The 25,320-nt window shown below is 28.4% G+C and overlaps 1 protein-coding gene across 1 annotated transcript; it reads left to right on the forward strand.

The window, feature by feature from the left end:
• Positions 1-11,016: 11,016 nt before the first annotated feature.
• On the forward strand, positions 11,017-22,139 carry LOC142231972 (uncharacterized). Its single transcript, XM_075302648.1, has 2 exons — positions 11,017-11,330; positions 21,814-22,139. Exons 1-2 carry the CDS (start codon positions 11,096-11,098, stop codon positions 22,068-22,070), a joined length of 492 nt encoding a protein of 163 aa, XP_075158763.1. The 5' UTR covers positions 11,017-11,095; the 3' UTR covers positions 22,071-22,139.
• Positions 22,140-25,320: the final 3,181 nt, after the last annotated feature.

Below are 25,320 nucleotides of genomic sequence, written 5' to 3' on the forward strand. Positions count from 1 at the left end.
ATCGAGCATTTGCCATGTTAATAAAGGGGTTCCCCAAGACTGGGTTTTGGGACCCTTGTTTTCCTTTAGTATGTAAATGATATTTCATGATGTTTTCGATGTCTGGTCGTAATACGCAGATAGTAATACCCTGAATTGTTAACTCTAAGTTCGAGAAGTCATTTTTGATACGTGTTGCTCGTATATGGAATCAGTTACCTGTGGATCTTAGGTTATTTTTACATACCAACAACACGTTTCGTTTGAAGGCTTATAGTTACTTTTTGCAAGGTTGATCGCATGTACTTAGGGAGAAAGATATGTTGCTAATCTGGACGTATTATTAATAATATGTATCTTACTGTTCGAGGTAATTATGGTGGGGAACCAAAGAAAAATCAAAAGACTATAAAATATAATATTTTTATCATTATATATAATTTAGATATTGGGATATGTTTACCATGTAATAAATTTATTGGCCTTGTAGGCTTGCGTGTTACTCAATAATGAATAAATAAAATAAATATGTGGGGACATGCCTAGAATTGTCTGCGTAATTTAGTGAAAACATGAGCATGATAAAAATGTTGATGAATATCTTGAGCAACATGCAAAAGATGGATTCAACGGTTCAGAAATAATGATTTTGATGTCAGAAATGAAGAACGCGCAAGGCCACCAAAATCTTAACAATCAAAAATCTTATTTTTTATCAAAATTTTATTGTTCTAGAAAATTTGGCAAAATTTTATTTCTCTACAAAATTTTGCCAAAATTTTATTTCTATAGAAAATTTTGTCAAAACTTTATTTCTATAGAAAATTTTGTCAAAATTTTATTTCTATAGAAAATTTTGTCAAAATTTTATTTCTATAGAAGATGTTGTCAAAATTTTATTTCTATAGAAAATTTTGTCAAAATTTTATTTCTATAGAAAATTTTGTTAACACTTAATTTCTATAGAAAATTTTGTCAAGTTTTTATTTCTATAGAAAATTTTGTCAAAATTTTATTTCTATAGATTTTGTCAAAATTTTAATTCTATAGAAAATTTTGTCAAAATTTTATTTCTACAGACAATTTTGCAAAACTTTTATTTTATTTAATTGGTTTAAAACCTGTAAATGAGTTAATGGTGATTTGATAAATGCAAACATTTATGCAAATTTTTCGAAAAAGATTAAAATCCATTCTTACTCTCTTGCAAGTTTATAATGAATAATTTTTACTGTATAAAAAACTACGAAAACAGACTTTTTGCTTTTAATTCTTGTCACGACAATCAAAAATCATTTTTTTTATCAAAATTTTATTGTTGTAGAAAATTTTGAAAAATTGTATTTCTATAGAAAATGTTGTAAAAATTTTATTTCTATAGAAAATTTTGTCAAATATTATTTCTATTGAAAATTTTGTCAAAATTTTATTTTTATAAAAAATTTTATCAAAATTTTATTTTTCTAGAAAAAAAAAATTTTTTCTGTAGAAAACTTTGTCAAAAATTTTATTTATATGGAAAATTTTATCAACATTTTATTTCTATAGAAAATGTTGTAAAAATTTTATTTCTATAGAAAATTTTGTCAAATATTATTTCTATGGGAAATTTTGCCAAAATTTTATTTCAAATGTTTTGTTTTGTTATTGTTGGTTTTTTTCTTTAATCATTGTTGTTGTTTGTTTGATTTCAGCTTAAAACCATGCATTGACTAAACTACAAGTGTAGGAGGAAAATAATGTTTGTCAAATTTATTTGGGCAAAGCCCTATAGACTGCAAGATGGTTGGATGGACCCACGTTTCGGAATTACCACATTCCTCATCAGCATCCTCTACTTGCAGCAAAACTATCAACCAATTATCAGAATAAATTCAGGCAATTCACTAAACCCAAAAGTAAACCACACTTGAACCTTCCGAAAAAAGGTCGGTTTGAGATCAAATTAAAAAAATATTATAGTATAAAAGGAATTAATTACAAAGTGTAACAAAACGATCAAAAGGTGGCAAAAAATGCAAAATGTAAAACAAAAAAAAAATTTCTGGAATAATCCCATAGCTATAGAATTTTTCTCTGTTATTAATGAGTGTATCGAATTCTGTACTTAGCTCAATGATAACTATGTATGACACCATAGATATCCAACATAACTGAGAGGCTATATGCCAGAAATGAAAAATTTCGGTCATGGAATCACAAACTTGCTCGCTTCTAGTTTTAAATGTTGAACATTAAATTTATTATTATTCATGAACACCCATAAATTTTTATTTTGTTATTTTTTTGCCAACTTTCACATAAATAACCCACTCATATTTGTGATGGTTTATCAATTGAGTGTATGTATTAACTGAAATATAAAAATAGAAATTGCTGTCATTAAAAATAAATGTGAGCTCTCAAGAGGGCTTTCACAGTAAATCGGGGTAAAGGTTTCTATATATAGAAATATTAGCAATTTCCTCATACTTATATTTATAAAGGAAAATGTTATTAAATTTGAAGGGGTATTATTCAAGACATTTTTTTTATAGGAGTGATAAAAATATAATATTTGCAAAAAAAACAAAAAAAACAATAAAAAGCAATAATCTTGATGTCTGTAATGCATTACTCTGGTATGTTATATGTCACCAACAAAATACAATAAAATACCAAAATTTTATTGTTATTTAATTTGGTTTGGAGTGGTGGTATTAAGTGATAGTGTAGTGCAAGTATCTACAAATATCATGGAACTGGGACAGTAATGGCTCGCGTTATTTGGACGCTTTCACTTTTTTACTTTATAGGAATATTCTTAAATTTGATTTGAGATAGCAGAGTGGTATTTTAGTTTGGCCGGACCAAAGCTCTTATTACCATTCATCATGGATTGTAAATCTTTGGGGGAGGGGTCCTTACTAAGACCCATCATTCAAAATTTTTTCTTCTCGCATCTTAAAAACTAAAAGTGGAAGAAGTGGGAGTACACTTAGAAAAAATATCAAAAAATTGTAATTGCTATTTTCCATTAAATACTAATAATTTCATATACAGAAAAAAGTAAACTGTGAAAATTGAAATAAATTATACTCAACATTTTGAGATTTCCACAAACCGTTATTAAGCGTTGTTAAAACCAGAAACATTTAATGCCCTGATGTATTTTTAACTAGAACTCATGAAATTGCTGCCACTCATAGCAAAAAAGGGTCTAATGAACAACAAATAAAAATTTTACTTTATAAACTTTTTCCCAAAGCATATTTAAGAATCAAAATTAGATTTTGGTATATTTTGCACAGTAATATACTTACAAGCTCCTAAAAACGATCAGCAAACAGTTTGTTTGATGTTATGTCTCAATTTGATAAATATTCAGATTTCTGGGCATGTTTTGGTGTAATTGAGCTAAAAAATAGCCGACACTGTTTACTATTTCAGCAAACAGTTACTGCTTTAGCAGACTTTTCTGCTGTCCCTACTAACAAATTTCTTTGGGTGTAAAAATTTGAGTTTTGCGTCCTTGCTACTATGGAACAAATTTGATTTTTTTTAATTAAGCCTTTAAGGCGTGTTAAATATCTTAATTATAATGAGAACAAGACTTCATTGAAAAGTTCATTGACTTTTGGGAGAGGAAAAAAACTTTCTTCTACACGCAAAAAATAATTCTTTCCTCCCAAACGAAATTTAGACAAACAAAGTTCGTTTCTCATTTGCTTTTCGCTGTAAGGAAGTTTCTTTGGGAGAAAAGTATATACTTTTTATGATAAACGTTTATTCTTTTCCAGCGTTTATTCTTATTCAAAAAAACAATCTGTTCTGGTTAATTGCATTTTCCCTCATATTTTTCTCACTTACACGAGGTTTTTTGGTTCTTAGTACCTTTTTCTGTAATACAAACAATGTAGAAGAAATTATTCGATTTTATAAATTTTTAAAATTTTACCTTTCGCCTGGACTGAGAATCGAACCGCGGACCATGCAATTTGTAAGGAGCACACTATCCACTAAGCTACGTACACAGTCTTACACAAGTTTACATACGGTTTAAGAAATTGTATTTTCTTTAATTATTAAAATATAATAAAATATGCATATATATGCTTTAGATTTTGTAAATTAATTTGAAAAACAAAGTATTTGTCCATTTTCAAGAAGATGTTTTTAGTCTGGATTATAAACAACAACAAGAAACATGTTTAGTTATAAGGTAAAACCCTCAAGGGTATGTAAACTTATGTGAGACTGTGTAGCTGTTATTGTCATCAATAGATAATTATCTATATAAGTTATATTAACATAGCACAGCTTGCGCCTTGCATGCCAAGGGTCGTGGGTTCGAGCCCTGCTTCGACCGATCACCAAAAAGTTTTTTTTTTTTGTTTTTTTTTACATACAGTGAGTCACAGTGAAAATGGCCCACCCACACAAATTTAGTTGTTAGAATGAAAACCTCATTTTCTTGCAAATATATATTTCAATTTCTTTTATTTTCTTAAAATATAGATAAATACAAACTAAATATAATATTAGAAAGACCTTAAAATTCTATCAATTCATAAAACAAAGGTGTTTTTAAGGAAAACAAAAAAACTCACGCCACAGTGAAAATGACCCAAAATGTTTAACTAAATATTTTAATTCAATAAATTATATCTAATATTTAGTGGAAAATCCGTTTTGCTTAATGACTGATTTTATGCGTCATGGCATGGATTCTACCAATTTTGTTGTGTAAGAAGGACTTATTTTTTGCCATTCTTCCACTAATGCTCTCTTCAAGGTTTCCTTGCAGGATATATGATATTTTCGAATTTCCACTTCAAGTTTATACCACAAATTTTCTATTATATTTAAGTCCGGAGACTGGGCTGGAGTTTTTATGACACGCGGACAATTATAAAGCAGCCACTCTATTACAACATGAGCTGTGTGTTTTGGGTCGTTGTCTTGGTAAAAATGAAAACAGCTACCAATGCCCAGCTTTTCCGCACTTTGCTTCAAATTATCTTTCAAAATAGACAGATATTGCATATTGTCCATGTTGCCTTCAATAAAAATGAGATTTCCAACACCAGCAGCAGAGCAAGAACCCAAAACCATCACATGCCCTCCGCCGTGTTTAACAGTTGGCCGTAAATGCTTTGGGTGCAGTTCTTCGTTTGCTTTTCTCCACACATTTCTTCTACCATCTGACCCAAAAAGGTTGAATTTCGACTCATCTACGAATAGAACATCTTTCCAAAACGAAAATTTCTTTGCTGTATACGCATGGCCAAATAGTAATCGGTCTCTCTTATTCTTAGCACTTACGAACGGTTTCTTTCTTGCAATTCGTCCATGTAATCCTGATCTGTGGAGAACTATTCTGATGGTTTCTGCATGGCAATTCACTTGGAGATGTTTGGCCACCAAATCTCGAATATTTGGAGCACTTAGTTTGGGGTTAGATCGACATTTATTTACTATCCATCGTTCATCTCTGTCAGAAAACAGTTTTTTTGAACTGATTTTCATCGGTATACCTTTTAATTATATTTTTAATGGTTCCACGAGGGACTTGAACCATTTCTGCAATTCGCCTTTGAATTACGCCGTTTTTAAAATGATTTATTATTAAATTTCGCATATAAAACGAAGTGTGAGGTCCCATTTTTCGATTGTTTTATCTTTTTTTAAGAAAATTTTAATCGACCACTTTGTTGCGTGTTTGCACTTTTAATATTCTAAGAACATTGTAATGTAACATGTAAAAGCAAATGTGATGAAATGCTGGAAGAAACCCGTTATATTTTTGCCATTTCTTTTGGTGGGCCATTTTCACTGTGGCATGATATTTCTGACATTTCTCTTAAATGTCTGATTCCAATAATTTATAGCTGAAACCTGAACTTTATACTCACCAAATATTGTTATTAATTAGATTTACCTAAGAGAAAACTAACATTTGGATCTCTGATTGGCCAAATATGAGATAAAATTTCAAAATATTTACATTTACCTAATTATACAATTATTTTTCGAGCTTTATGGACAGATAGATTAAGGAACATGGTTAATAGAGTCATTGAAAAGAAAACGCTAGATACAAATCTATACACGCCTGGACTGTACATGTTTCGGTTCGGGCGAATGAACCTTTCCACAGAGGGAGAAAAGACGATTCAATTTGTAAGAGGAATATTCCCAAATGTTTTCTCCATAAGGAGTTAACATAAAGGGCCCAAAATTGAGTTATCTCTCCCAGCCAGATCTATACTAAAGGCTGTGGAAAGGTTCATTCGCCCGAACCGAAACATGTACAGTCCAAGCGTGTATAGATTTGTATCTGGCGTTTTCTTTTCAATGGCTCTATTAACCATGTTCCTTAATCTATCTGTCCATAAAGCTCGAAAAATAATTGTATAATTAGATATAATGCATTTGGACGTCAATTGCCTGCTTCGGTATCAGGCTAACATGAAATGTAATATTTACATTTACTCTGGTGGGCCATTTTCACGGTGACTCACTGTATATCCAGATATGTTCGGAAGATTCCGAAAAGATGTTCAACATTACATACTAACATTACATACTAACATTACATACTAATATATTAAAATTTGACTATGAACTGTAAAATGTGTCTTATTAAAGACTTAAAGTCAGAAAAGAACAGTACTTGATATAAACGAAATGGACTGTGTTGTTGGTTCAAAAGTAATTTTTTTATTGAAAAAATAAAAATTTTGTAACAAACGATTTTTTTTTTTGGTGATAAAGGTTTAAAATTTTCGAAGAAATTCAAAAAACTCTAACAAAAGAAAAACTTTTCGGTACACGTTTTCCAAACATTTTTTTCTTTGCGTGTATGTCTTCTATGCTAAGCTAAGTAAAAAACGTATTCGTAAATTAATGACAGGAAATCTTTGGCATCAGGACAACATTGTTTGTTTCAGTGTATGAACTCTATGTGGGGTCATGCATTTAAAAGGGCAACATGTTTGCAGCAAATGTTATTGCAAAATAAAATAACATTTTTGAATTTTTTTTCAAATTCAGGTTCAAATGGAGACACATAAACACAGAAAAATTGTTTTTTCTGATTCAATCACAAAATTAATTGATCAAATTAATATTTTAAATGAAATGTCTTCAATCATGAAAATATGATAGTATCAATTACAGTTTTAATTGGCCATACAAAAAAAAAATACTTGATTAAAAAATTAATTGATTTCATTAGTAAATTTCAATTAATTCAAATTGATTGAATTAAAATTTTAATTCACTTAATTTTTTTTTTAATAAAAACGAAACTATTTTTAATAACTATACTATATTTCAATCTCTTTGTTGAAGCCTGTTCAACCATCTTTACCTTGATTGAAATATCTATATAATGCATATGTATAATTGTATTTACTGAATTAATTTATATTTGAATTGGACTCTTAATGAAATTGAACAAATTGAATTCAAATAACTGAACAATCAAATTGAAATTGTGAATTACCTAGTATAGAGAAAGTGGCAACTCTTTGCTTTTCTCTTCAGTGAAAGCTTTCACTCAAATTTAATCTTAGCGATATTCGTCCTTCTCTACCACTAAAATGAATTGTTGAATTAACTAATTTGTACACTTAATATGTCGGATTGCATTTGCCAGTCAGGAACATAACTGCCGAAAAATTTTCAGTTAAAGTTAACCGGAGAGAAGATATTTGCAATTTACTTTCTGTTAACTGGGAGTTAAAGCCTAACGGAGCTACATGAAATTGGCCGTTAGTGGCACAAAAGTATTACCGCTTGAAAAAGTTGAAAAATTTGTCACTTTTACACTATGAGAGGCCATCTGCCTAAAATATTTGTATTTATTTATGCTAACATTTTTTATTTTAATTTTAATGTAGTTTTTTTTTGTATATATCGTGTCCAAAATATCTAATCTGGTCTATAACGATTCATAGTGTTATTTTGATTACTCCCTAATACGATTAAAAATGGCTAGCGCTTTATGATAATACTGTCATAGATAAAGTGAATTGATTCCACGAGTATACTGATATATATAAATTCAACTTAAGTAATCGGTTATTTATATTTACTCAAAGGAAATGCATTGTCGCTATAATGCAGAATTTTTTTATTACCTAGGGGAAATTATTTCTATCGTCGATTATATTTATTACAAAATATAATAAGCCAAAAAATTTATGATACCCATTTCGGATGACTTATTTGTTGGTTACATTTCTAAGTGCTTTAAAGTTATTCTAAATGGATTCACACATGTGTGGTAAATGGAAAATTTTGTCAAAATATCAAATAGAAAGTTGTGTCATCGTTTTATTTCTATAGAAAATTTTGTCAAAATCTCATTTCTATAGAAAATTTTGCCAAAATTTTATTTTTATTGAAAATTTTGCTAAAATTTCATTTCTAGAGAAAATTTTGTCAACATTTTATTTATATAGAAAATTTTGTCAAAATTTCATTTCTATAGGAAATTTTGTCACAATTTTATTTCTATAGAAAATTTTAACAAAATTTTATTCCTATGGAAAATTTTGCCAAAATATTATTTCTATAGAAAATTTTGCCAAAATTTCATTTCTATAGAAAATTTTGTCAAAATTTCATTTCCATAGGAATAGAGTTTCATTTTTATAGGAAATTTTGTCAAATTTTTCATTTCTATAGGAAATTTTGTCAAAATTTCGTTTCTATAGGAAATTTTGATAAAACTTCATTTCTATAGGAAATTTTGTCAAAATTTCATTTTTATAGAAAATTTTGTCAAAACTTTATTTCTATAAAAAAATTTATCAAAATTTCATTTCTATTGAAAATTTTGTCAAAATTTCATTTCTATAGGAAATTTTGTCAAAATTTTATTTTTATTGAAAACTTTGTAAAATTTTATTTCTAAAGAAAATTTTGTCAAAGTTTCATTTCTATAGGAAATTTTTTGAAAATTTCATTTCCATAAGAAATTTTGTCAAAATTTCGTTTCTACGCGAAATTTTGTTAAACATTCTTTTCTATAGGAAATTTTGGGTAAATTTCATTTCTATAGGAAATTTTGTCAAAATATATTTCTAGAAAATTTTGTCAAAATTTTATTTTTATAGAAAATTTTATTCCTATAGACAATTTTGTAAAATTTTATTCCTATAGACAATTTTGTCAAAGTTTCATTTCAATAGGAAATTTTTTCAAAATTTTATTCCTATAGAGAAATTTTGTCAAAATTTTAGCTCTATAGAAAATTTTGTCAAAATTTTAGTTCTACAGAAAATTTTGTCAAATTTGTCAAAATTCATTTCTATAGAAATTTTTTTTTAAATTTCATTTCTATAGGAGATTTATCAAAATTCCATTCCCATAGGAAATTTTGTCAAAATTTCATATCTATAGGAACTTTTGTCAAATGTCATTTTTTTCACTTCTATAGTAAATTTTTTAAAAAATTGATTTCTATAGAAAATTTTGGCAAAATTTTATTTCTATAAAAAATGTTGTCAAATGTTTTATTTCTATAGAAAATTTTGTCAAAAATTTATTTCTATGGAATATTTTGTCAAAATTTTATTTCTATAGAAAATTTTGTCAAAAATTTATTTCTATGGAATATTTTGTCAAAATTTTTTTTATAGAAAATTTTATAAAATTTTATTTTGATAGAAAATTTTGTAAAATTTTATTTCTATAGAAAATTTTGTAAAATTTTATTTCTATAGAACATTTTGTAAAATTTTATTTCTATAGAAAATTTTGTAAAATTTTATTTCTATAGAAAATTTTGTAAAATTTTATTTCAATAGGAATTTTTTTCAAAATTTTATTTGTTTTGTTTGTTATTGTTGGCTTCTCTTCAATCGTTATTGTTGTTTTTGATCTCAGCTTAAAGCCATGCATTGACTAAACTACAAGTGTAGCTTAACCAACAGAGGAAAAGTATGCTTGTCAAATTTATTTGGGAAAAGTAGAGGATGCTGATGAGGAATGTGGTAATTCCGAAACAGCTGTGCATCCAACCATCTTGCAGTCTATAGGGCTTTTCCCAAATAAATTTGACAAGCATACTTTTCCTCTGTTGGTTAAGCTACACTTGTAATTTAGTCAATGCATGGCTTTAAGCTGAGATCCAAAACAACAATAAAATTTTATTTCTATAAAGAATTTCTATACAGAATTTTTGTCTATAGAAAATTTTGTCAAAATTTTATTTCTATATAATTTTTTTTTTTTTAATTTCATTTCTATAATAGATTTTCGTAAAAATTTTACTTCTGTAGAAAATTTTGTCAAAATTTTATTTCTATAGAAAATTTTGTCAAAATTTTATTTCTATAAAACATTTTATCAAAATATAGAAAGTTTTGTCAAAATTTTATTTTTATAGAAGATTTTGTCAAAATTTCATTTCTATAGGAAATTTTGTCAAAATTTCATTTCTATAAAACATTTTGTCAAAATATAGAAAGTTTTGTCAAAATTTCATTTCTATAAGAAATTTTGTGAAAATTTCATTTCGATAGAAAATTTTGTAAAATTTTTATTTCTATAGAAAATTGTGCAAAATTTTATTTATTTAGAAAATTGTGTCAAAATTTTATTTCTATAGAAAATTTTGACAAAATTCTATTTCTATAGGAGTTTTTTTTCAAAATTTTGTTCCTATAGGAAATTTTGACAAAATTTCATTACTACAGAAAATTTTGTCAAAATTTTATGTCTATAGAATCTAAAAATGTGGAGTATAATTTCGTTCAATTTCGATCGAGGTAGTTCATTCTTGCTATGATGATGTTATGGAAAATTTTTCATAAACATTATGAACATTTTCATTGACATCCTAAGTATTATTAACATTATTTTCCGTCTAATCTAATGTATCATTCAATTTTTTCTCTATTTTTTCCGTGTACTATCAGCTGCAGAGACAGCTAGTCACAACACCAAATTGAATGGCGCTTTGCGATAAGACCTTTGATGAAGGTGTTGAGTGCTTGGTCTGATTATTTGACTTGTTTATAAAAACGTTAATATTTTTGAAAGTTAACTTCAATCGTTTTGTGATCCTATCGCTGGAAACATCCATTAAATAACAAAGAAAGAAAACAAATAGAAAATTGATATGGCTTCCAACGGAGTGCAGTCGAGTGCGTTTTTTTACTTTGCGATTTTTTTAGCCACCGCTGTTTTTTACGGCCGTGATGTATCCTCGCTGGATATTGAACATAGTGGCATTGTAACGGTGACAAATGAAACACGTTATTTCGCTCTAAATCCAAATGCATCAAGAGTGTTATTCAACAAGGAGCATTATGCCAAGGGCAATATTATTTTTTCATCCGGTGAAAGAATTGATGGTAAATTTTTTTAAATTCTCTACTAATTATGTAGCATTTTCTGGTGGTTAGTGCATTAAAACAGTTATCGCTCAGTGTTGCGTGTTAATGTCACAATGTAAAGTGCTGTAATTGACGCAGAGTGATAAGAATATGTACATGGAACTAATAAGAATTCCAAGAATTAAAGAACATATTCAGAAATTAAAAAAAAAACTATCGAATATAAAAAATGTATAAAAAATAGGAAAAAATGGATTGTTGTGAGAACTTCCGATTATTTTTTTAATGTAGAAAAAATCGATTTTAGAATATTCGACTTATTGACATTTCGACAGTGCTAAGAAATGTACATGGAATTAATAAGAATTCTAAGAACTAAAGTACTATACATATGCAAAAAAGGCTCAAAAACTTTATACCGAAATTTATTTACAAAAATCGAAAAAAGTGCTACTCTTTCTAATAACAAAGTAAAATGTCCTGCAAGTCTGCATAAAATATACGTACAAAGGAAACATATTTACGGTGAAAATATTTAGAGCTGTAGCAAATATTTTTGAAATGGTGACAGTTTGATTAAATAAATCCAAATAGGGGAAACAAGGATTAAAATGCAAAATAACACATTCTAATTTAAACAAGAAGAAGCATTAATTGCAACTACCCTATTTTTTTGTGTTAAAATATTTTTTAATTGACTCAAATAGCAAAGATGTGCGGAAGTTATCTAGATTTCAGAATTAAAATTTTCTCTATATGACTACCTCTTAGTTTAACTATTCTTCTGTGTCGGAAATCGAGATACAAGTTGCACGAATAAAATATGTCTTCATTTTGGCTCATTCCCGTGTAATTAATTTTTTCCAGCGCATTCATGCTGGCATAATTACCTTGCCATGGTAATTTTTTCTATATAAAAAAGAACGATAATTTTCGTTTTAAAGAACGAAAAAAAAAGCTTAAGCTTAAGGCTTGAATTTATATTGGGGATTTTGCATCTTCGGTTTAAAGTTCGTTGTTTTTTTGCTAGATATGAAAAACATTTTGCCTATATACAAATTATAGAAAATTTTTTTAAAATTTTATAGAACATTTTATAGAACATTTTGTCAAAATTTTGTTTCTATAGAAATTTTGTCAAAATTTTATTTCTATAGAAAATTTTGTTTCTATAGAAAATTTTGTAAAAATTTTATTTTTATAGAAAATTTTGTAAAAATTTTATTTTTATAGAAAATTTTGTAAAAATTTTATTTCTTAGAAAATTTTGTCAAAATTTTATTTCTATGGAAAATTTTGTCAAAATTTTATTTCTATGGAAAATTTTGTCAAAATTTTATTTCTATGGAAAATGTTGTAAAAATTTCATTTTTATAGAAAATTTTGTCATAATTTTATTACTATAGAAAATTTTGTCATAATTTTATTTCTATAGAAAATTTTGTTAAAATTATATTTCTATAGAAAATTTCGTCAAAATTTTATTTCAATAGAAAATTTTGTCAAAATTTTATTTCTATAGAAAATTTTGTCAACATTTTATTTCTATAGAAAATTTCGTCAAAATTTTATTTCTATAGAAAATTTTGTCAAAATTTTATTTCTATGGAAAATTTTGTTAAAATTATATTTCTATAGAAAATTTTGTCAAAATTTTATTTCAATAGAAAATTTTGTCAAAATTTTATTTCTATAGAAAAATTTGTTAAAATTATATTTCTATAGCAAATTTCGTCAAAAATTTTACTTCAATAGAAAATTTCGTCAAAATTTTATTTCTATAGAAAATTTTGTCAAAATTATATTTCTATAGAAAATTTTGTTAAAATTATATTTCTATAGAAAATTTTGTCAAAATTTTATTTCTATAGAAAATTTTGTCAAAATTTTATTTCAATAGAAAATTTTGTCAAAATTTTATTTCTATAAAAAATTTTGTCAAAATTTTATTTCTATGGAAAATTCAGTCAAAATTTTATTTCTATGGAAAATTTAGTCAACATTTTATTTCTATGGAAAATTTTGTCAAAATTTTATTTCTATAGAAAATTTTGTGAAAATTTTATTTCTATAGAAAATTTTGTCAAAATTTTATTTCTATAGAAAATTTTGTCAAAATTTTAATGCTATTAAAAATTTTATTTCCTTAGAAAATTTTGTCAAAATTTAATTTCTATAGAAAATTTTGTCAAAATTTTATTACTGTAGAAAATTTTGTCAAAATTTTATTTCTATGGAAAATTTAGTCAACATTTTATTTCTATAGACAATTTAGTCAAAATTTTATTTCTATAGAAAATTTTGTCAAAATTTTATTTTTATAGAAAATTTTGTCAAAATTTTATTTCTATAGAAAATTTTGTCAAAATTTTGTTTCTATGGAAAATTTTGTCAAAATTTTATTTTTTATAGAAAATTTGGTCAACACTTTATTTCTATAGAAAATTTTGTTAACACTTTATTTCTATAGAAAATTTTGTCAAAATTTTAATTTTTATAGAAAATTGTCAGCCAACTGCACTCAAATCGATGATTTGACGGTGGTAAAGGAAAAGGAGATCGTTGTACAAAGATTTATTTAGGCAAAGGCCAACTATCATAAACCTTTTTTCGGAAGGTTCAAGTGTGGTGCACTTTTGGTTTAGTGAACTACCCGAATTTATTCTGATAATTGGTTGATAGTTTTGCTTGCAAGTTGAGGATGCTGATGAGGAATGTGGTAATTCCGAAACGTGTGTCCATCAAACCATCTTGCAGTCAGTCTATAGGGCTTTGCCTAAATAAATTTGACAAACATTATTTTTCCTCTGTTGGTTAAACTAAAGGGTGATACGGTCAAAATTTGCTCAAGGGAAAACGCGTGTAAATCGGTGAAATCGTTTATTTAAAAAATCAAATTAAATTTCTTTTTCAAGTTCAATTAGTATAAAATTCAGGAAAAATATTCAGTTAGGCTTTCGCTTTTCCAAATCCTAATTGCCGGGCCTCACGCTTGACACCTTTCATCAGATTTTGTACAGCCACCTTGTCCACCTTCTTCGCCGCAGAAAGCCAGTTTGCCTTGAACTGCTGCTCGTCCTTAGCAGTTTTTTTGGTCTTCTTTAGGTTCCGCTTGACAATAGCCCAGTATTTCTCAATTGGGCGGAGCTCTGGCGTGTTGGGAGGGTTCTTGTCCTTGGGAACCACCTGCACGTTGTTGGCGGCGTACCACTCCATGGCCTTTTTACCGTAATGGCAAGATGCCAAATCCGGCCAAAACAGTACGGAACAACCGTGTTTCTTCAGGAAAGGCAGCAGACGTCTATTCAAACACTCTTTCACGTAAATTTCTTGGTTGACAGCCCCGGAAGCTATGAAAATGCTGCTTTTCAAGCCACAGGTACAGATGGCTTGCCAAACCAGATATTTCTTTGCGAACTTTGACAGTTTTATGTGCTTGAAAATATCTGCTACCTTTCCTCTTCCTTTTGCCGTATAAAACTCCTGTCCCGGAAGCTGCTGTTGTCGGCTTTGACGTAGATTTCGTCGTCCATTACCACGCAGTCAAACTTCGTCAGCATCGTCGTGTACAGCCTCCGGGATCGCGCTTTGGCTGTCGTATTTTGTTTATCATCGCGATTTGGAGTCACTACCTTCTTGTAAGTCGATAGTCCGGCTCGTTTTTTGGCTCGATGCACGGTTGTAGACGATACGCCCAGCTTATTTGCGGCATCTCGGAGAGAGAGGTTAGGGTTTCGCTTGAAACTACCGGCAACTCTCTTTGTCGTCTCATCGGCTTCCGGTTTTCGATTTCCCCCCGATCCAGACTTCCTGGCTGTCGACAAACGTTCCCAAAACACTTTAATTACATTTGTAACGGTTGATTTGGCAACTTTTAGCGATTTTTCCAGCTTTGCGTGCTAGTAGCTCGGATTTTCGCGATGCGCGAGCAAAATTTTGATACGCTGCTCTTTTTGCTTGGACGGCATTTTGACAACTGAAGAGTGAATTCCAAAATCAAAATAGGAGCAACATTCTACACACACACCTTCAAAATGAGGGGTGTTCAGGTTTTTTAAATGCAAAATTGAAAGAAATACGTCAAGTTTATATTGACCAAATTTTGACCGTATCACCCTTTACTCTTGTAGTTTAATCAACGCAATAGTTTTTAAGCTGAGATCAAAACAACAAATATGATTAAAGAACAAACCAACTATAAAAAACAAATTTTATTATTATAGAAAATTTTGTCAAAATTTAATATCTATAAAAAATTTTGTCAAAATTTTATTTCTACAGAAAATTTTGTAAAAATTTTATTTTTATAGAAAATTTTGTCAACATTTTATTTCTATAGAATATTTTGTCAAAATTTTAATGCTATTAAAAAATTTCGTCAAAATTTTATTTCTATAGAAAATTTTGTCAAAATTTAATTTCTTAGAAAATTTTGCCAAATTTAATTTCTATAGAAAATCTTGTCAAAATTTTATTTCTATACAAAATTTTGTCAAAATTTTATTTCTATAGAATATTTTGTCAAAATTTTATTTCTATAGAAAATTTTGTCAAAATTTTATTTCTATAGAAAATTTTGTCAAAATTTTATTTCTATAGAAAATTTTGTCAAAATTTTATTTCTATAGAAATTTTTGTCAAATTTTTGCATCGTTGGATCCAAGTAAACTTTTGTCGTATGATGCACAAAATAGTTCATAATTTTTAAAATGAGTAAATTTTAAATTTAAAATGAAATTTTCGCGTTCTTAAAATTAGTACCAACCCCCCATATACACCGAAAAAAGTAAACTGTTTTATAGGAAGAATGAACTACCTCGCGCGAAAATTAAACTATTTTGTACTCCATGTTTTGAGATTTCCACGAAGTGTTGTTAAAACCAGAAAAATTTAATACCATGTTGTACTTTTTAACTGTTGATCTCATTGAAGAAAAAATTAACTAAAAGTAAAGAAGAAAATCATTGGCGCCAAATCATGACCATTTTAACCATACAGTAGTCATTCTTACTATTTTTGGGAATCGTAATTTTTCATTTGTTTTAGTTAAAAATTGACTTATTTGTTTTAGTTAAAAATTGACTTTATACTCGCGTTTAGTTCATAAAATGTTTAGGACATACTGTGGAAAGTTTCGCAAAAAATAATAAAATTAAACTACAAACAAATAATTTGTTTGCAATAAAAATAAGTTAAATTTGGCGTTAGTTTAACTACGGATTTTTTTTTTGTGTACTAATTCTAAAAACGCGAAATTTTTATTTTAAATTTAAAACAATATGCAAATTCTTTAAAATAAAAAAATTTTTGGCAACCTATCTAGAACCAATAATAATAAAAGTTTAAATATTTCAGTGAATTTAGTTAATTTAATAATTTCTTTAAATCGAAAATGTGTTTCTTTACTTTAGGAAAATTTGCCTTAGTTCAAAGACATACGACATTAATGGAGGGGCGCAAATTTATAAACTTTTTGAAGCAAAGATTATAAACTTTCTTTTACATAAAAAAATTGTCCTTAATATTTTGTAAATTGCACATCCTAAAATTTAGGTGGCGTAATCTTTAATATCATATAAATATTTTTTTCAGTATTTGAGTTATTAAGTGAGTACTTTAATGATGTTGATATTGATTACGACCTAAAGAAGCGGGGACATGAAGTAAGGATATTTTTAAGACATATTTCTCTTTCAAATTTGAGCTTTGCGTACTTCTAGGGCACAAATTACAATTTATTCTTTTTTTCATGTTCTAGAAGAGTTCTTTAAAAACGTATTAACGACAACTTAAAAATTAAAAATTTTCTCTCGCGTTAGTTAGGAAAAGTTCATTGGGCTGTGGAAAATTTCGAAACAATTTTAAATTTTAACTAGAAACAAATATTTTTTTTTTGCAATAAAAAGAAGTTAAATTTAGCGTTAGTTTAACTACGGATTTTTTTTTCAGTGAAGGTAATAAAACAATACGTCACATGCTAATAGTTGAAGAATAGACCCGTAACAACCGATAAAATATTGGTAAATTAAAGAGACTTTTGAAACTTCATGAATAGAAGCAAAACTACTTCCGGAATAAAGTTTGTCACTCTATAATATTGAAAAAACTGATTAATGATAAACTACTGTATTGCTACTGGTATTGTAGTATATCGTTAAATAGATCTATTGGTATTGTTATCTATGATTTCACACCACTCAACCAACATCTAATAGATACTTGAAAATGGAATCCACTGTCTGTCTGTCGGTGAAATAAAAAATCTTAAAGATTGGACTCTTGTAAAGGAAATACTATTTCAAATCACAGTACATTCTAATATTCATATTTAGAAAACAACAATTTCAACAATCAAAAGCTGCATTTTCCAATTTACACTGCGTTATTGGCAAACATTCGTCATCATATTCGACTACGAGATAAACACTTGGTATAAGTTTGTAAATATTGAATTGGTATTTAAAGTCCTTGAAAATGATTACATTGAAATCAGATGCGAAGTTAATATTGTAAACATCTTCATAGGAAAGTGGTCTGAATAGTGTTTTGTGAAGTGTTTCAGTTTTCCGATATAGTCTATTGCCGATATCTATAGATGTGAAGGTCTTATTTATTTTCAAATCCATCAGAATAATCTCTCAGAAAAGATAATATATATATGAGGAGAAAAAACAGTTATTTCAATGACTGATTTTTAAATGAAACAAGTATTTACGGCGTAAGTTCGGCTAGGTCGAATCTTATGCACCCTCCACCATGGATGGCGTAAAAAGTTCTACAAAAGACTGTCATCCACAATCGAATTACATGGGTTGTGGTAATACTTACCGATGGCAAGGTATCTTAAAACTTCTTAACATCGTCGTATCGTATTAGACAAAAAGAGGCGGATTTAAAACGAATATAAATCAGTTCTTGATCTGTATATAAATTAGGGAGTCTATAAATACGAACCTATTTGAACTGTTGGTGATGGGGATTTCTTTATATGGGGGCTATATACAATTATGAACTGATATGGAACAATTTTTGTTTGATAGGGTGTCTATATATAACTATAGACCGATATGGAACAATTTTGGTATGGCCAAATCCTTACACAACGTACCAAATTTCAACCGAATCGGATGAAATTTATTCCTCCAAGAGGCTCCGGAGTTCAAATCTGGGAATCGATTTATATGAGGGCAATATATATAATTATGGACCGATATGGACCAATTTTAGCGTAAATATTAGAGACCATATACTAACACCATGTACCAAATTTCAACCGGATTGGATGAATATTGCTTCTCCTAGAGCTTCCGCAAGCCAAATCTGGTCCGTTTATATGGAGGCTACATATAAAATTGGTCAGAAATTAAATTTTGACAAAATCTTCTATAGAAATAAAATTTTGACAAAATTTTCTATAAAATTAAAATTTTGACAAAATTTTCTATGGAAATAAAATTTTGACAAAATCTGCTATAGAAATAAAATTTTTACATTTGCTATAGAAATAAAATTTTGACAAAATTTTCTATAGAAATAAAATTTTGACAAAATTTTCTATAGAAATAAAATTTTGACAAAATTTTCTATAGAAATAAAATTTTTACATTTTCTATAGAAATAAAATTTTGACAAAATTTTCTAAATAAATGAAATTTCGAAAAAATTTTCTATAGAAATAAAATTTTGACAAAAATTTCTATAGAAATAAAATTTTGACAAAATATTCTATAAAAATAAAATTTTGACAAAATTTTCTATAGAAATAAAATGTTGACAACATTTTCTATAGAAATAAAATTTTGACAAAATTTTCTATAGAAATAAAATTTTGACAAAATTTTCTATAGAAATAAAATTTTAACTAAATGTTCTATAGAAATAAAATTTTGACAAAAATTTCTATAGAAATAAAATTTTGACAAAATTTTCTATAGAAATAAAATTTTGACAACATTTTCTATAGAAATTAAATATTGACAACATTTTCTAGAGAAAAAATGTTGACAAAATTTTCTATAGAAATAAAAATTTGACAAAATATTCTATAGATACGAGTATAACATTTTGACAAAATTTTCTATAAAAATAACATTTTGATAAAATTTTGAAAAAATTTTCTATAGAAATAAAATTTTGACAAAATTTTCTATGAAAATAAAATTTTGAAAAAATTTTCTATAGAATAAAATTTTGAAAACATTTTCTATAGAATAAAATATTGACAAAATTTTCTATAGAAATAAAATATTGACAAAATGTTCTATAGAAATAAAATTTTGACAACATTTTCTATAGAAATAAAATTTTGACAACATTTGCTATAGAAATAAAATTTTGACAAAATTTTCTATAGAAATAACATTTTGACAAAATATTCTATAAAAATAAAATTTTGACAAAATTGTCTATAGAAATAACATTTTGACAAAATTTTCTATAGAAACAAAAATTGGACAAAATTTTCTATAGAAATAAAATTTTGATAAAATTTTCTAAAGAAAACCCTTTTTTGACAAAATATTCTATGGAAATAAAATTTTGACAAAATTTTCTATAGAAATAAAATTTTGACAAAAATTTCTTTAGAAGTAGAATTTTGACAAATTTTGTATAGAAATAACATTTTGACAAAATTTTCTATAGAAATAAAATTTTGACAAAATTCTCTATAGAAATAACATTTTGACCAAATTTTTTATAGAAATAAAATTTTGAAAAAATTTTCTATAGAAATAAAATTTTGAAAAAATTTTCTATAGAAATACAATTTTGACAAAATTTTCTATAGAAATAAAATTTTGACAAAATTTTCTATAGGAATAAAATTTAGACAAAATTTTCTATAGAAATAAAATTTAGACAAAATTTTCTATAGAAAAAACATTTTGATAAAATTTCCTATAGAAATAAAATTTTGAGAAAGTTTCCTATAGAAATAAAATTATGACAAGACAATTTTTTAAATTTGGTCGATTTTTCGTAAAATTTTCGTAGATTATATTTGACACGAGTGGCGACCATGGCTATAGGAAGGATGTCCATCATTTCAACAGCCATAGCACTGAATTTTGCATCACTTCTTAAGGTGTGATTCGAATTCAGTGCTTTGGATGTGAATTAAAAAATTTTGTCATATTTTGCCAAATAAATAATTTTTATAATTTCTTTTATGATTTTTAATGCATTGTAAGGCTTGTCTGAAAAGTTTGACCAAAAATATTTTCAAAGATTCGCAATATTTCTTGAATGGATTTAGCATTTTTTCGACAAAAAGTCAATAATTTGTACCATTTTTCTTATTCTGTTTTTAACCTTTTTGAAACAAAAAAGTTAAAATTACCCGTTAAAAATAAGAAATGGAGCGAGTTGCAAAAATTGAATCAAATCCCGTGTAATTAAAATTAAGAACATCGTTGGAAGTACATCTTTTGGAAATACTTTAAAGTTGTGAGTTCCTTCCAATTTTTCCAATTTTTTTTTGCAGGGAATTTAAATTGTTAAATTCAGATTAGACTTTAAGTAGAAATTATGCTATGTTTGATGTAAAAGACGTGTTTGAAATAAAATATTGAAAAATATCTCTTAATTTTGAACGCGTTTTTTACTTTGTAGTCAAGATACAAAATGTTAACAAACAAACAAATGACGATTTCATTAATTTTAAAGAAGTTTCCAGAACTATTAAAGCCAAGTAGACCTTAATCAAACAGAATTGTCTTGCATGTAAAGATATCCAATTTTAAGTCGAATCACTTAACTATAAGGACAAAAAGTTTTCATTGAAAGGCTTATCGACAAGGAAAACATTTTATATTAGCGAAATGTGTCTTCTATGCTAAGCAAAATTCGCATTCTTATTTTAAAGCCTCACAATATTTTTTTCAGTGCATGAGGCTTCAGGAATCAAATTTTAGGGGGTCGTTATATATGGGTATATATACTTATGGACCTATTAGAAAGTTAGTCAAAACTAGGGATAGGTTTATGTGCACTAAAAAAAGTTTACTTGGATCCAATGATTTTGGCCTTCTCTTGAGGAATTTGGTATTGATTTCGAGTCAAAGATGCGGTTTATCTAAAATAAAGACATGTTTTAGCAACCTATTTGGAGTTAAATCTAGGATCAATAAAATTAAAATTTTTTAAGGTATTCACGTACAAACAAATGCCAGTTTAAAAATTCAAATTATAACGGATACTTCAAAGTAAAAATGTTTTCTTAATTCCAAAAAAAAAAAAAAATTGAAATGAAATTTTGTCCGAAAATTTAAAAACCTACAAATTGGAGAATAATTAATTTTTAACAAAAATAAAAGGAATAAAATAAAAAGGAAGTCAAATTTATTAATTTTAAAGAAATAATTAATTTTGCTGAAATAGCCTGTTATTTCATATTAGCTCAACATTTTTTTCAGTGTAGTAACTGAAACTTAGGCATATTGATTTTATGTATCTGTTAATTCAGCAAATATTAAAATGATTTATTATCGTTTTGTTTCAGGTGATCGTTTAATCTTGACCTACATGGACGAAACACAATTCACTCGCAACGAGGATGCAGAAGTTCTCATACGTTATCCGGGGGAAAATCGAAAAGGATTATGCGTGAGTTGCGTTCAAATTTATGCAGATGTGTCGACAACTGCTTGCGATACCTATTTTGTGGATGGCGGTACTGGATTAGATTTTTGTAAGATATTGATCAGTTGCAATCAGACATCAAATTTGGGTTATCAAATCTATATGTATGGCTATTGATTCAATATAATTATGTTATTATATTGATATGGTAACAATAAGAAACAATCATCTGTGATTAAATTGTAATTGAATGTGTCTCATTAAAAAAAAAAAAAAAACAACAACAACAACATAGGAAATTGTTAAGATTTATTTATTTTTTTTCTATTTGTGTATTAGTTTTATAAGTTTTATGTATTAAGATTTTTTTAAGATAAATATAAACAACAAAGAAAAAATTAAACTAAAGAACACGGCCTGAACAAAATAATAAATGGATGCTAGCAATACAGCAAATATTACAAGAAGATAGGCAGCAAAAACAGTGAACCGGCCAGGAAGAACAATTTTGGTTAATTTTTAAAATTTAATTAATTTTGGAAAATTTTAACTAAAATGATGAAATCCGTTTATATGGGGGCTATACGTAAAAGTGGTCAGATATGGCCCATTTGCAATACCATCCGACCTACATCAATGACAACTACTTGTGCATAGTTTCAAGTCGATAGCTTCTTTAGTTCGGAAGTTAGCGTGATTTCCACAGACGGACGGACAGCCGGACAGCCGGACAGACGGACAGACGGACTGACATCGCTAGATCGACTCAGAATTTCACCACGACCCAGAATATATGTAAAGTATACATCAAGTATACATGAGGTCTTAGACCAATATTTCGATGTGATGGAGGGTATAAAAATAAAGAATGTGAGAGTACATCATTACTGGACTTTCTTCATTGAGATTTGACAAAAATACGATCCCTGAAAAAGCTATAAACTTTAGATGATAAAGGGTGATACGATCAAAATTTGGTCAAGGGAAAACGCGTGTAAATCGGTGAAATCGATTATTTATAAAATCAAATTAAATTTCTTTTTCAAGTTCAATTATTATAAAATTCAGAAAAAATATTCAGTTAGGCTTTCGCTTTTCCAAATCCGAATTGCCGGGCCTCACGCTTGACACCTGCCATCAGATTTTGTACAGCCACCTTGTCCACCTTCTTCGCCGCAGAAAGCCAGTTTGCCTTGAACTGCTGCTCGTCCTTAGCAGTTTTTTGGTCTTCTTTAGGTTCCGCTTGACAATAGCACAGTATTTCTCAATTGGGCGGAGCTCTGGCGTGTTGGGAGGGTTCTTGTCCTTGGGAACCACCTGCACGTTGTTGGCGGCGTACCACTCCATGGCCTTTTTACCGTAATGGCAAGATGCCAAATCCGGCCAAAACAGTACGGAACAACCGTGTTTCTTCAGGAAAGGCAGCAGGCGTTTATTCAAACACTCTTTCACGTAAATTTCGTGGTTGACAGTCCCGGAAGCTATGAAAATGCTGCTTTTCAAGCCACAGGTACAGATGGCTTACCAAACCAGGTTTTTCTTTGCGAACTTTGACAGTTTTATGTGCTTGAAAATATCTGCTACCTTTCCCCTTCCTTTTGCCGTATAAAACTCCTGTCCCGGAAGCTGCTTGTAGTCGGCTTTGACGTAGGTTTCGTCGTCCATTACCACGCAGTCAAACTTCGTCACCATCGTCGTGTACAGCCTCCGGGATCGCGCTTTGGCCGTCGTATTTTGTTTATCATCGCGATTTGGAGTCACTACCTTCTTGTAAGTCGATAGTCCGGCTCGTTTTTTGGCTCGATGTACGGTTGTAGACGATACACCCAGCTTATTTGCGGCATCTCGGAGAGAGAGGTTAGGGTTTCGCTTGAAACTACCGGCAACTCTCTTTGTCGTCTCAGCGGCTTCCGGTTTTCGATTTCCCCCCGATGCAGACTTCCTGGCTGTCGACAAACGTTTCCCAAACACTTTAATTACATTTGTAACGGTTGATTTGGCCACTTTTAGCGATTTTTCCAGCTTTGCGTGCTAGTAGCTCGGATTTTCGCGATGCGCGAGCAAAATTTTGATACGCTGCTCTTCTTGTTTGGATGGCATTTTGACAACTGAAAAGTGAATTCCAAAATCAAAATAGGAGCAACATTCTACACACACACCTTCAAAATGAGGGGTGTTCAGTGTTTTTTATATGCAAAATTGAAAGAAATACGTCAAGTTTATATTGACCAAATTTTGACCGTATCACCCTTTACACAAGTATATACGGTCGTAATGTACCCTGTCTACTAAAGACTATAATCCACAATAGAATTACTTGGGTTACGATTTCATGGTATTTTAGAACTTCTTCAGCCTTTCAGTTCTTGATCAGCTTATATAGAGGAGTCTATAAATAATTATGAACAAAGAAAAAAAAATTAAACTAAACTTCTAACTTGGCACAAGTAGTTGTTATTGATGTAGGTCGTATGGTATTGCAAATGGGCCATATCGGTCCACTTTTACGTATAGCCCCCATATAAACGGACCCCCAGATTTGGCTTGCGGATCCTATAAGTGTAGCATATTAGTACGTGGTGTTAGTATATGTTATCTAACAACCATGCAAAAATTGGTCCATATCGGTCCATAATTATATATAGCCCCTATATAAACCGATCCCCAGATTTGCTTTGCGGATCCTCTAAGAGCAGCAAATTTCATCCGATCCGGCTGAAATTTGGTACATAGTATTAGTATAGGGTCTCTAACAACCATGCAAAAATTGGTCCATAAAGGTCCATAATTATATATAGCCCCCATATAAACCGATCCCCAGATTTGACCTCCGGAGCCTCTTGGAGGAGCAAAATTCATCCGATCCGGTTGAAATTTGGAGCGTGGTGTTAGTATGTGGTCTCTAACAAACACGCAAGAATTGGTCCATATCGGTCCATAATTATATATAGCCCTCATATAAACCGTTCCCCAGATTTGATTTCCGGAGCCTCTTGGAGAAGTAAAATTCATTCGATCCGGTTGAAATTTGCAACGTGGTGTTAGTATATGGCCGCTAATAACCATGCCAAAATTTGTCCATATAGGTCTATAGTTATATATAGCCGATCCCTAACCACACTAAAATTGGTTCATATCGGTTTATAATCATGGTTGCCACTCGAGTCAAAAATAATCTACCAAAATTTTATTTCTATAGAAAATTTTGTCAAAATTTTATTTTTATGGAAAATTTTGTCAAAATTTTATTTCTATAGAAAGTTTTGTTAAGATTTTATTTCTATAGAAAATTTTCTCCAAATTTTACTTCTATAGAAAATGTTGTCAAAATTTTATTTTTTAAATAATCCATTTGGAAAGTCGAAAATTTGTCATCAATATACATTTCACAATTTTAAGCGTAATAACTATGTTTTCGGCACTTCAT

This window comes from Haematobia irritans, chromosome 3, assembly GCF_050003625.1.
Source record: "Haematobia irritans isolate KBUSLIRL chromosome 3, ASM5000362v1, whole genome shotgun sequence".
NCBI classification, from domain to species: Eukaryota; Metazoa; Arthropoda; class Insecta; order Diptera; family Muscidae; genus Haematobia; species Haematobia irritans.

What these genes read in the sequence shown, in the direction of transcription:
- LOC142231972 (XM_075302648.1), top strand. Translation starts at nt 11,096, where the DNA reads ATGGCTTCCAACGGAGTGCAGTCGAGTGCGTTTTTTTACTTTGCGATT. An exon ending in ATCCGGTGAAAGAATTGATG is followed by an intron (nt 11,331 to 21,813) that starts GTAAATTTTTTT and finishes GTTTTGTTTCAG; the next exon opens with GTGATCGTTTAATCTTGACC.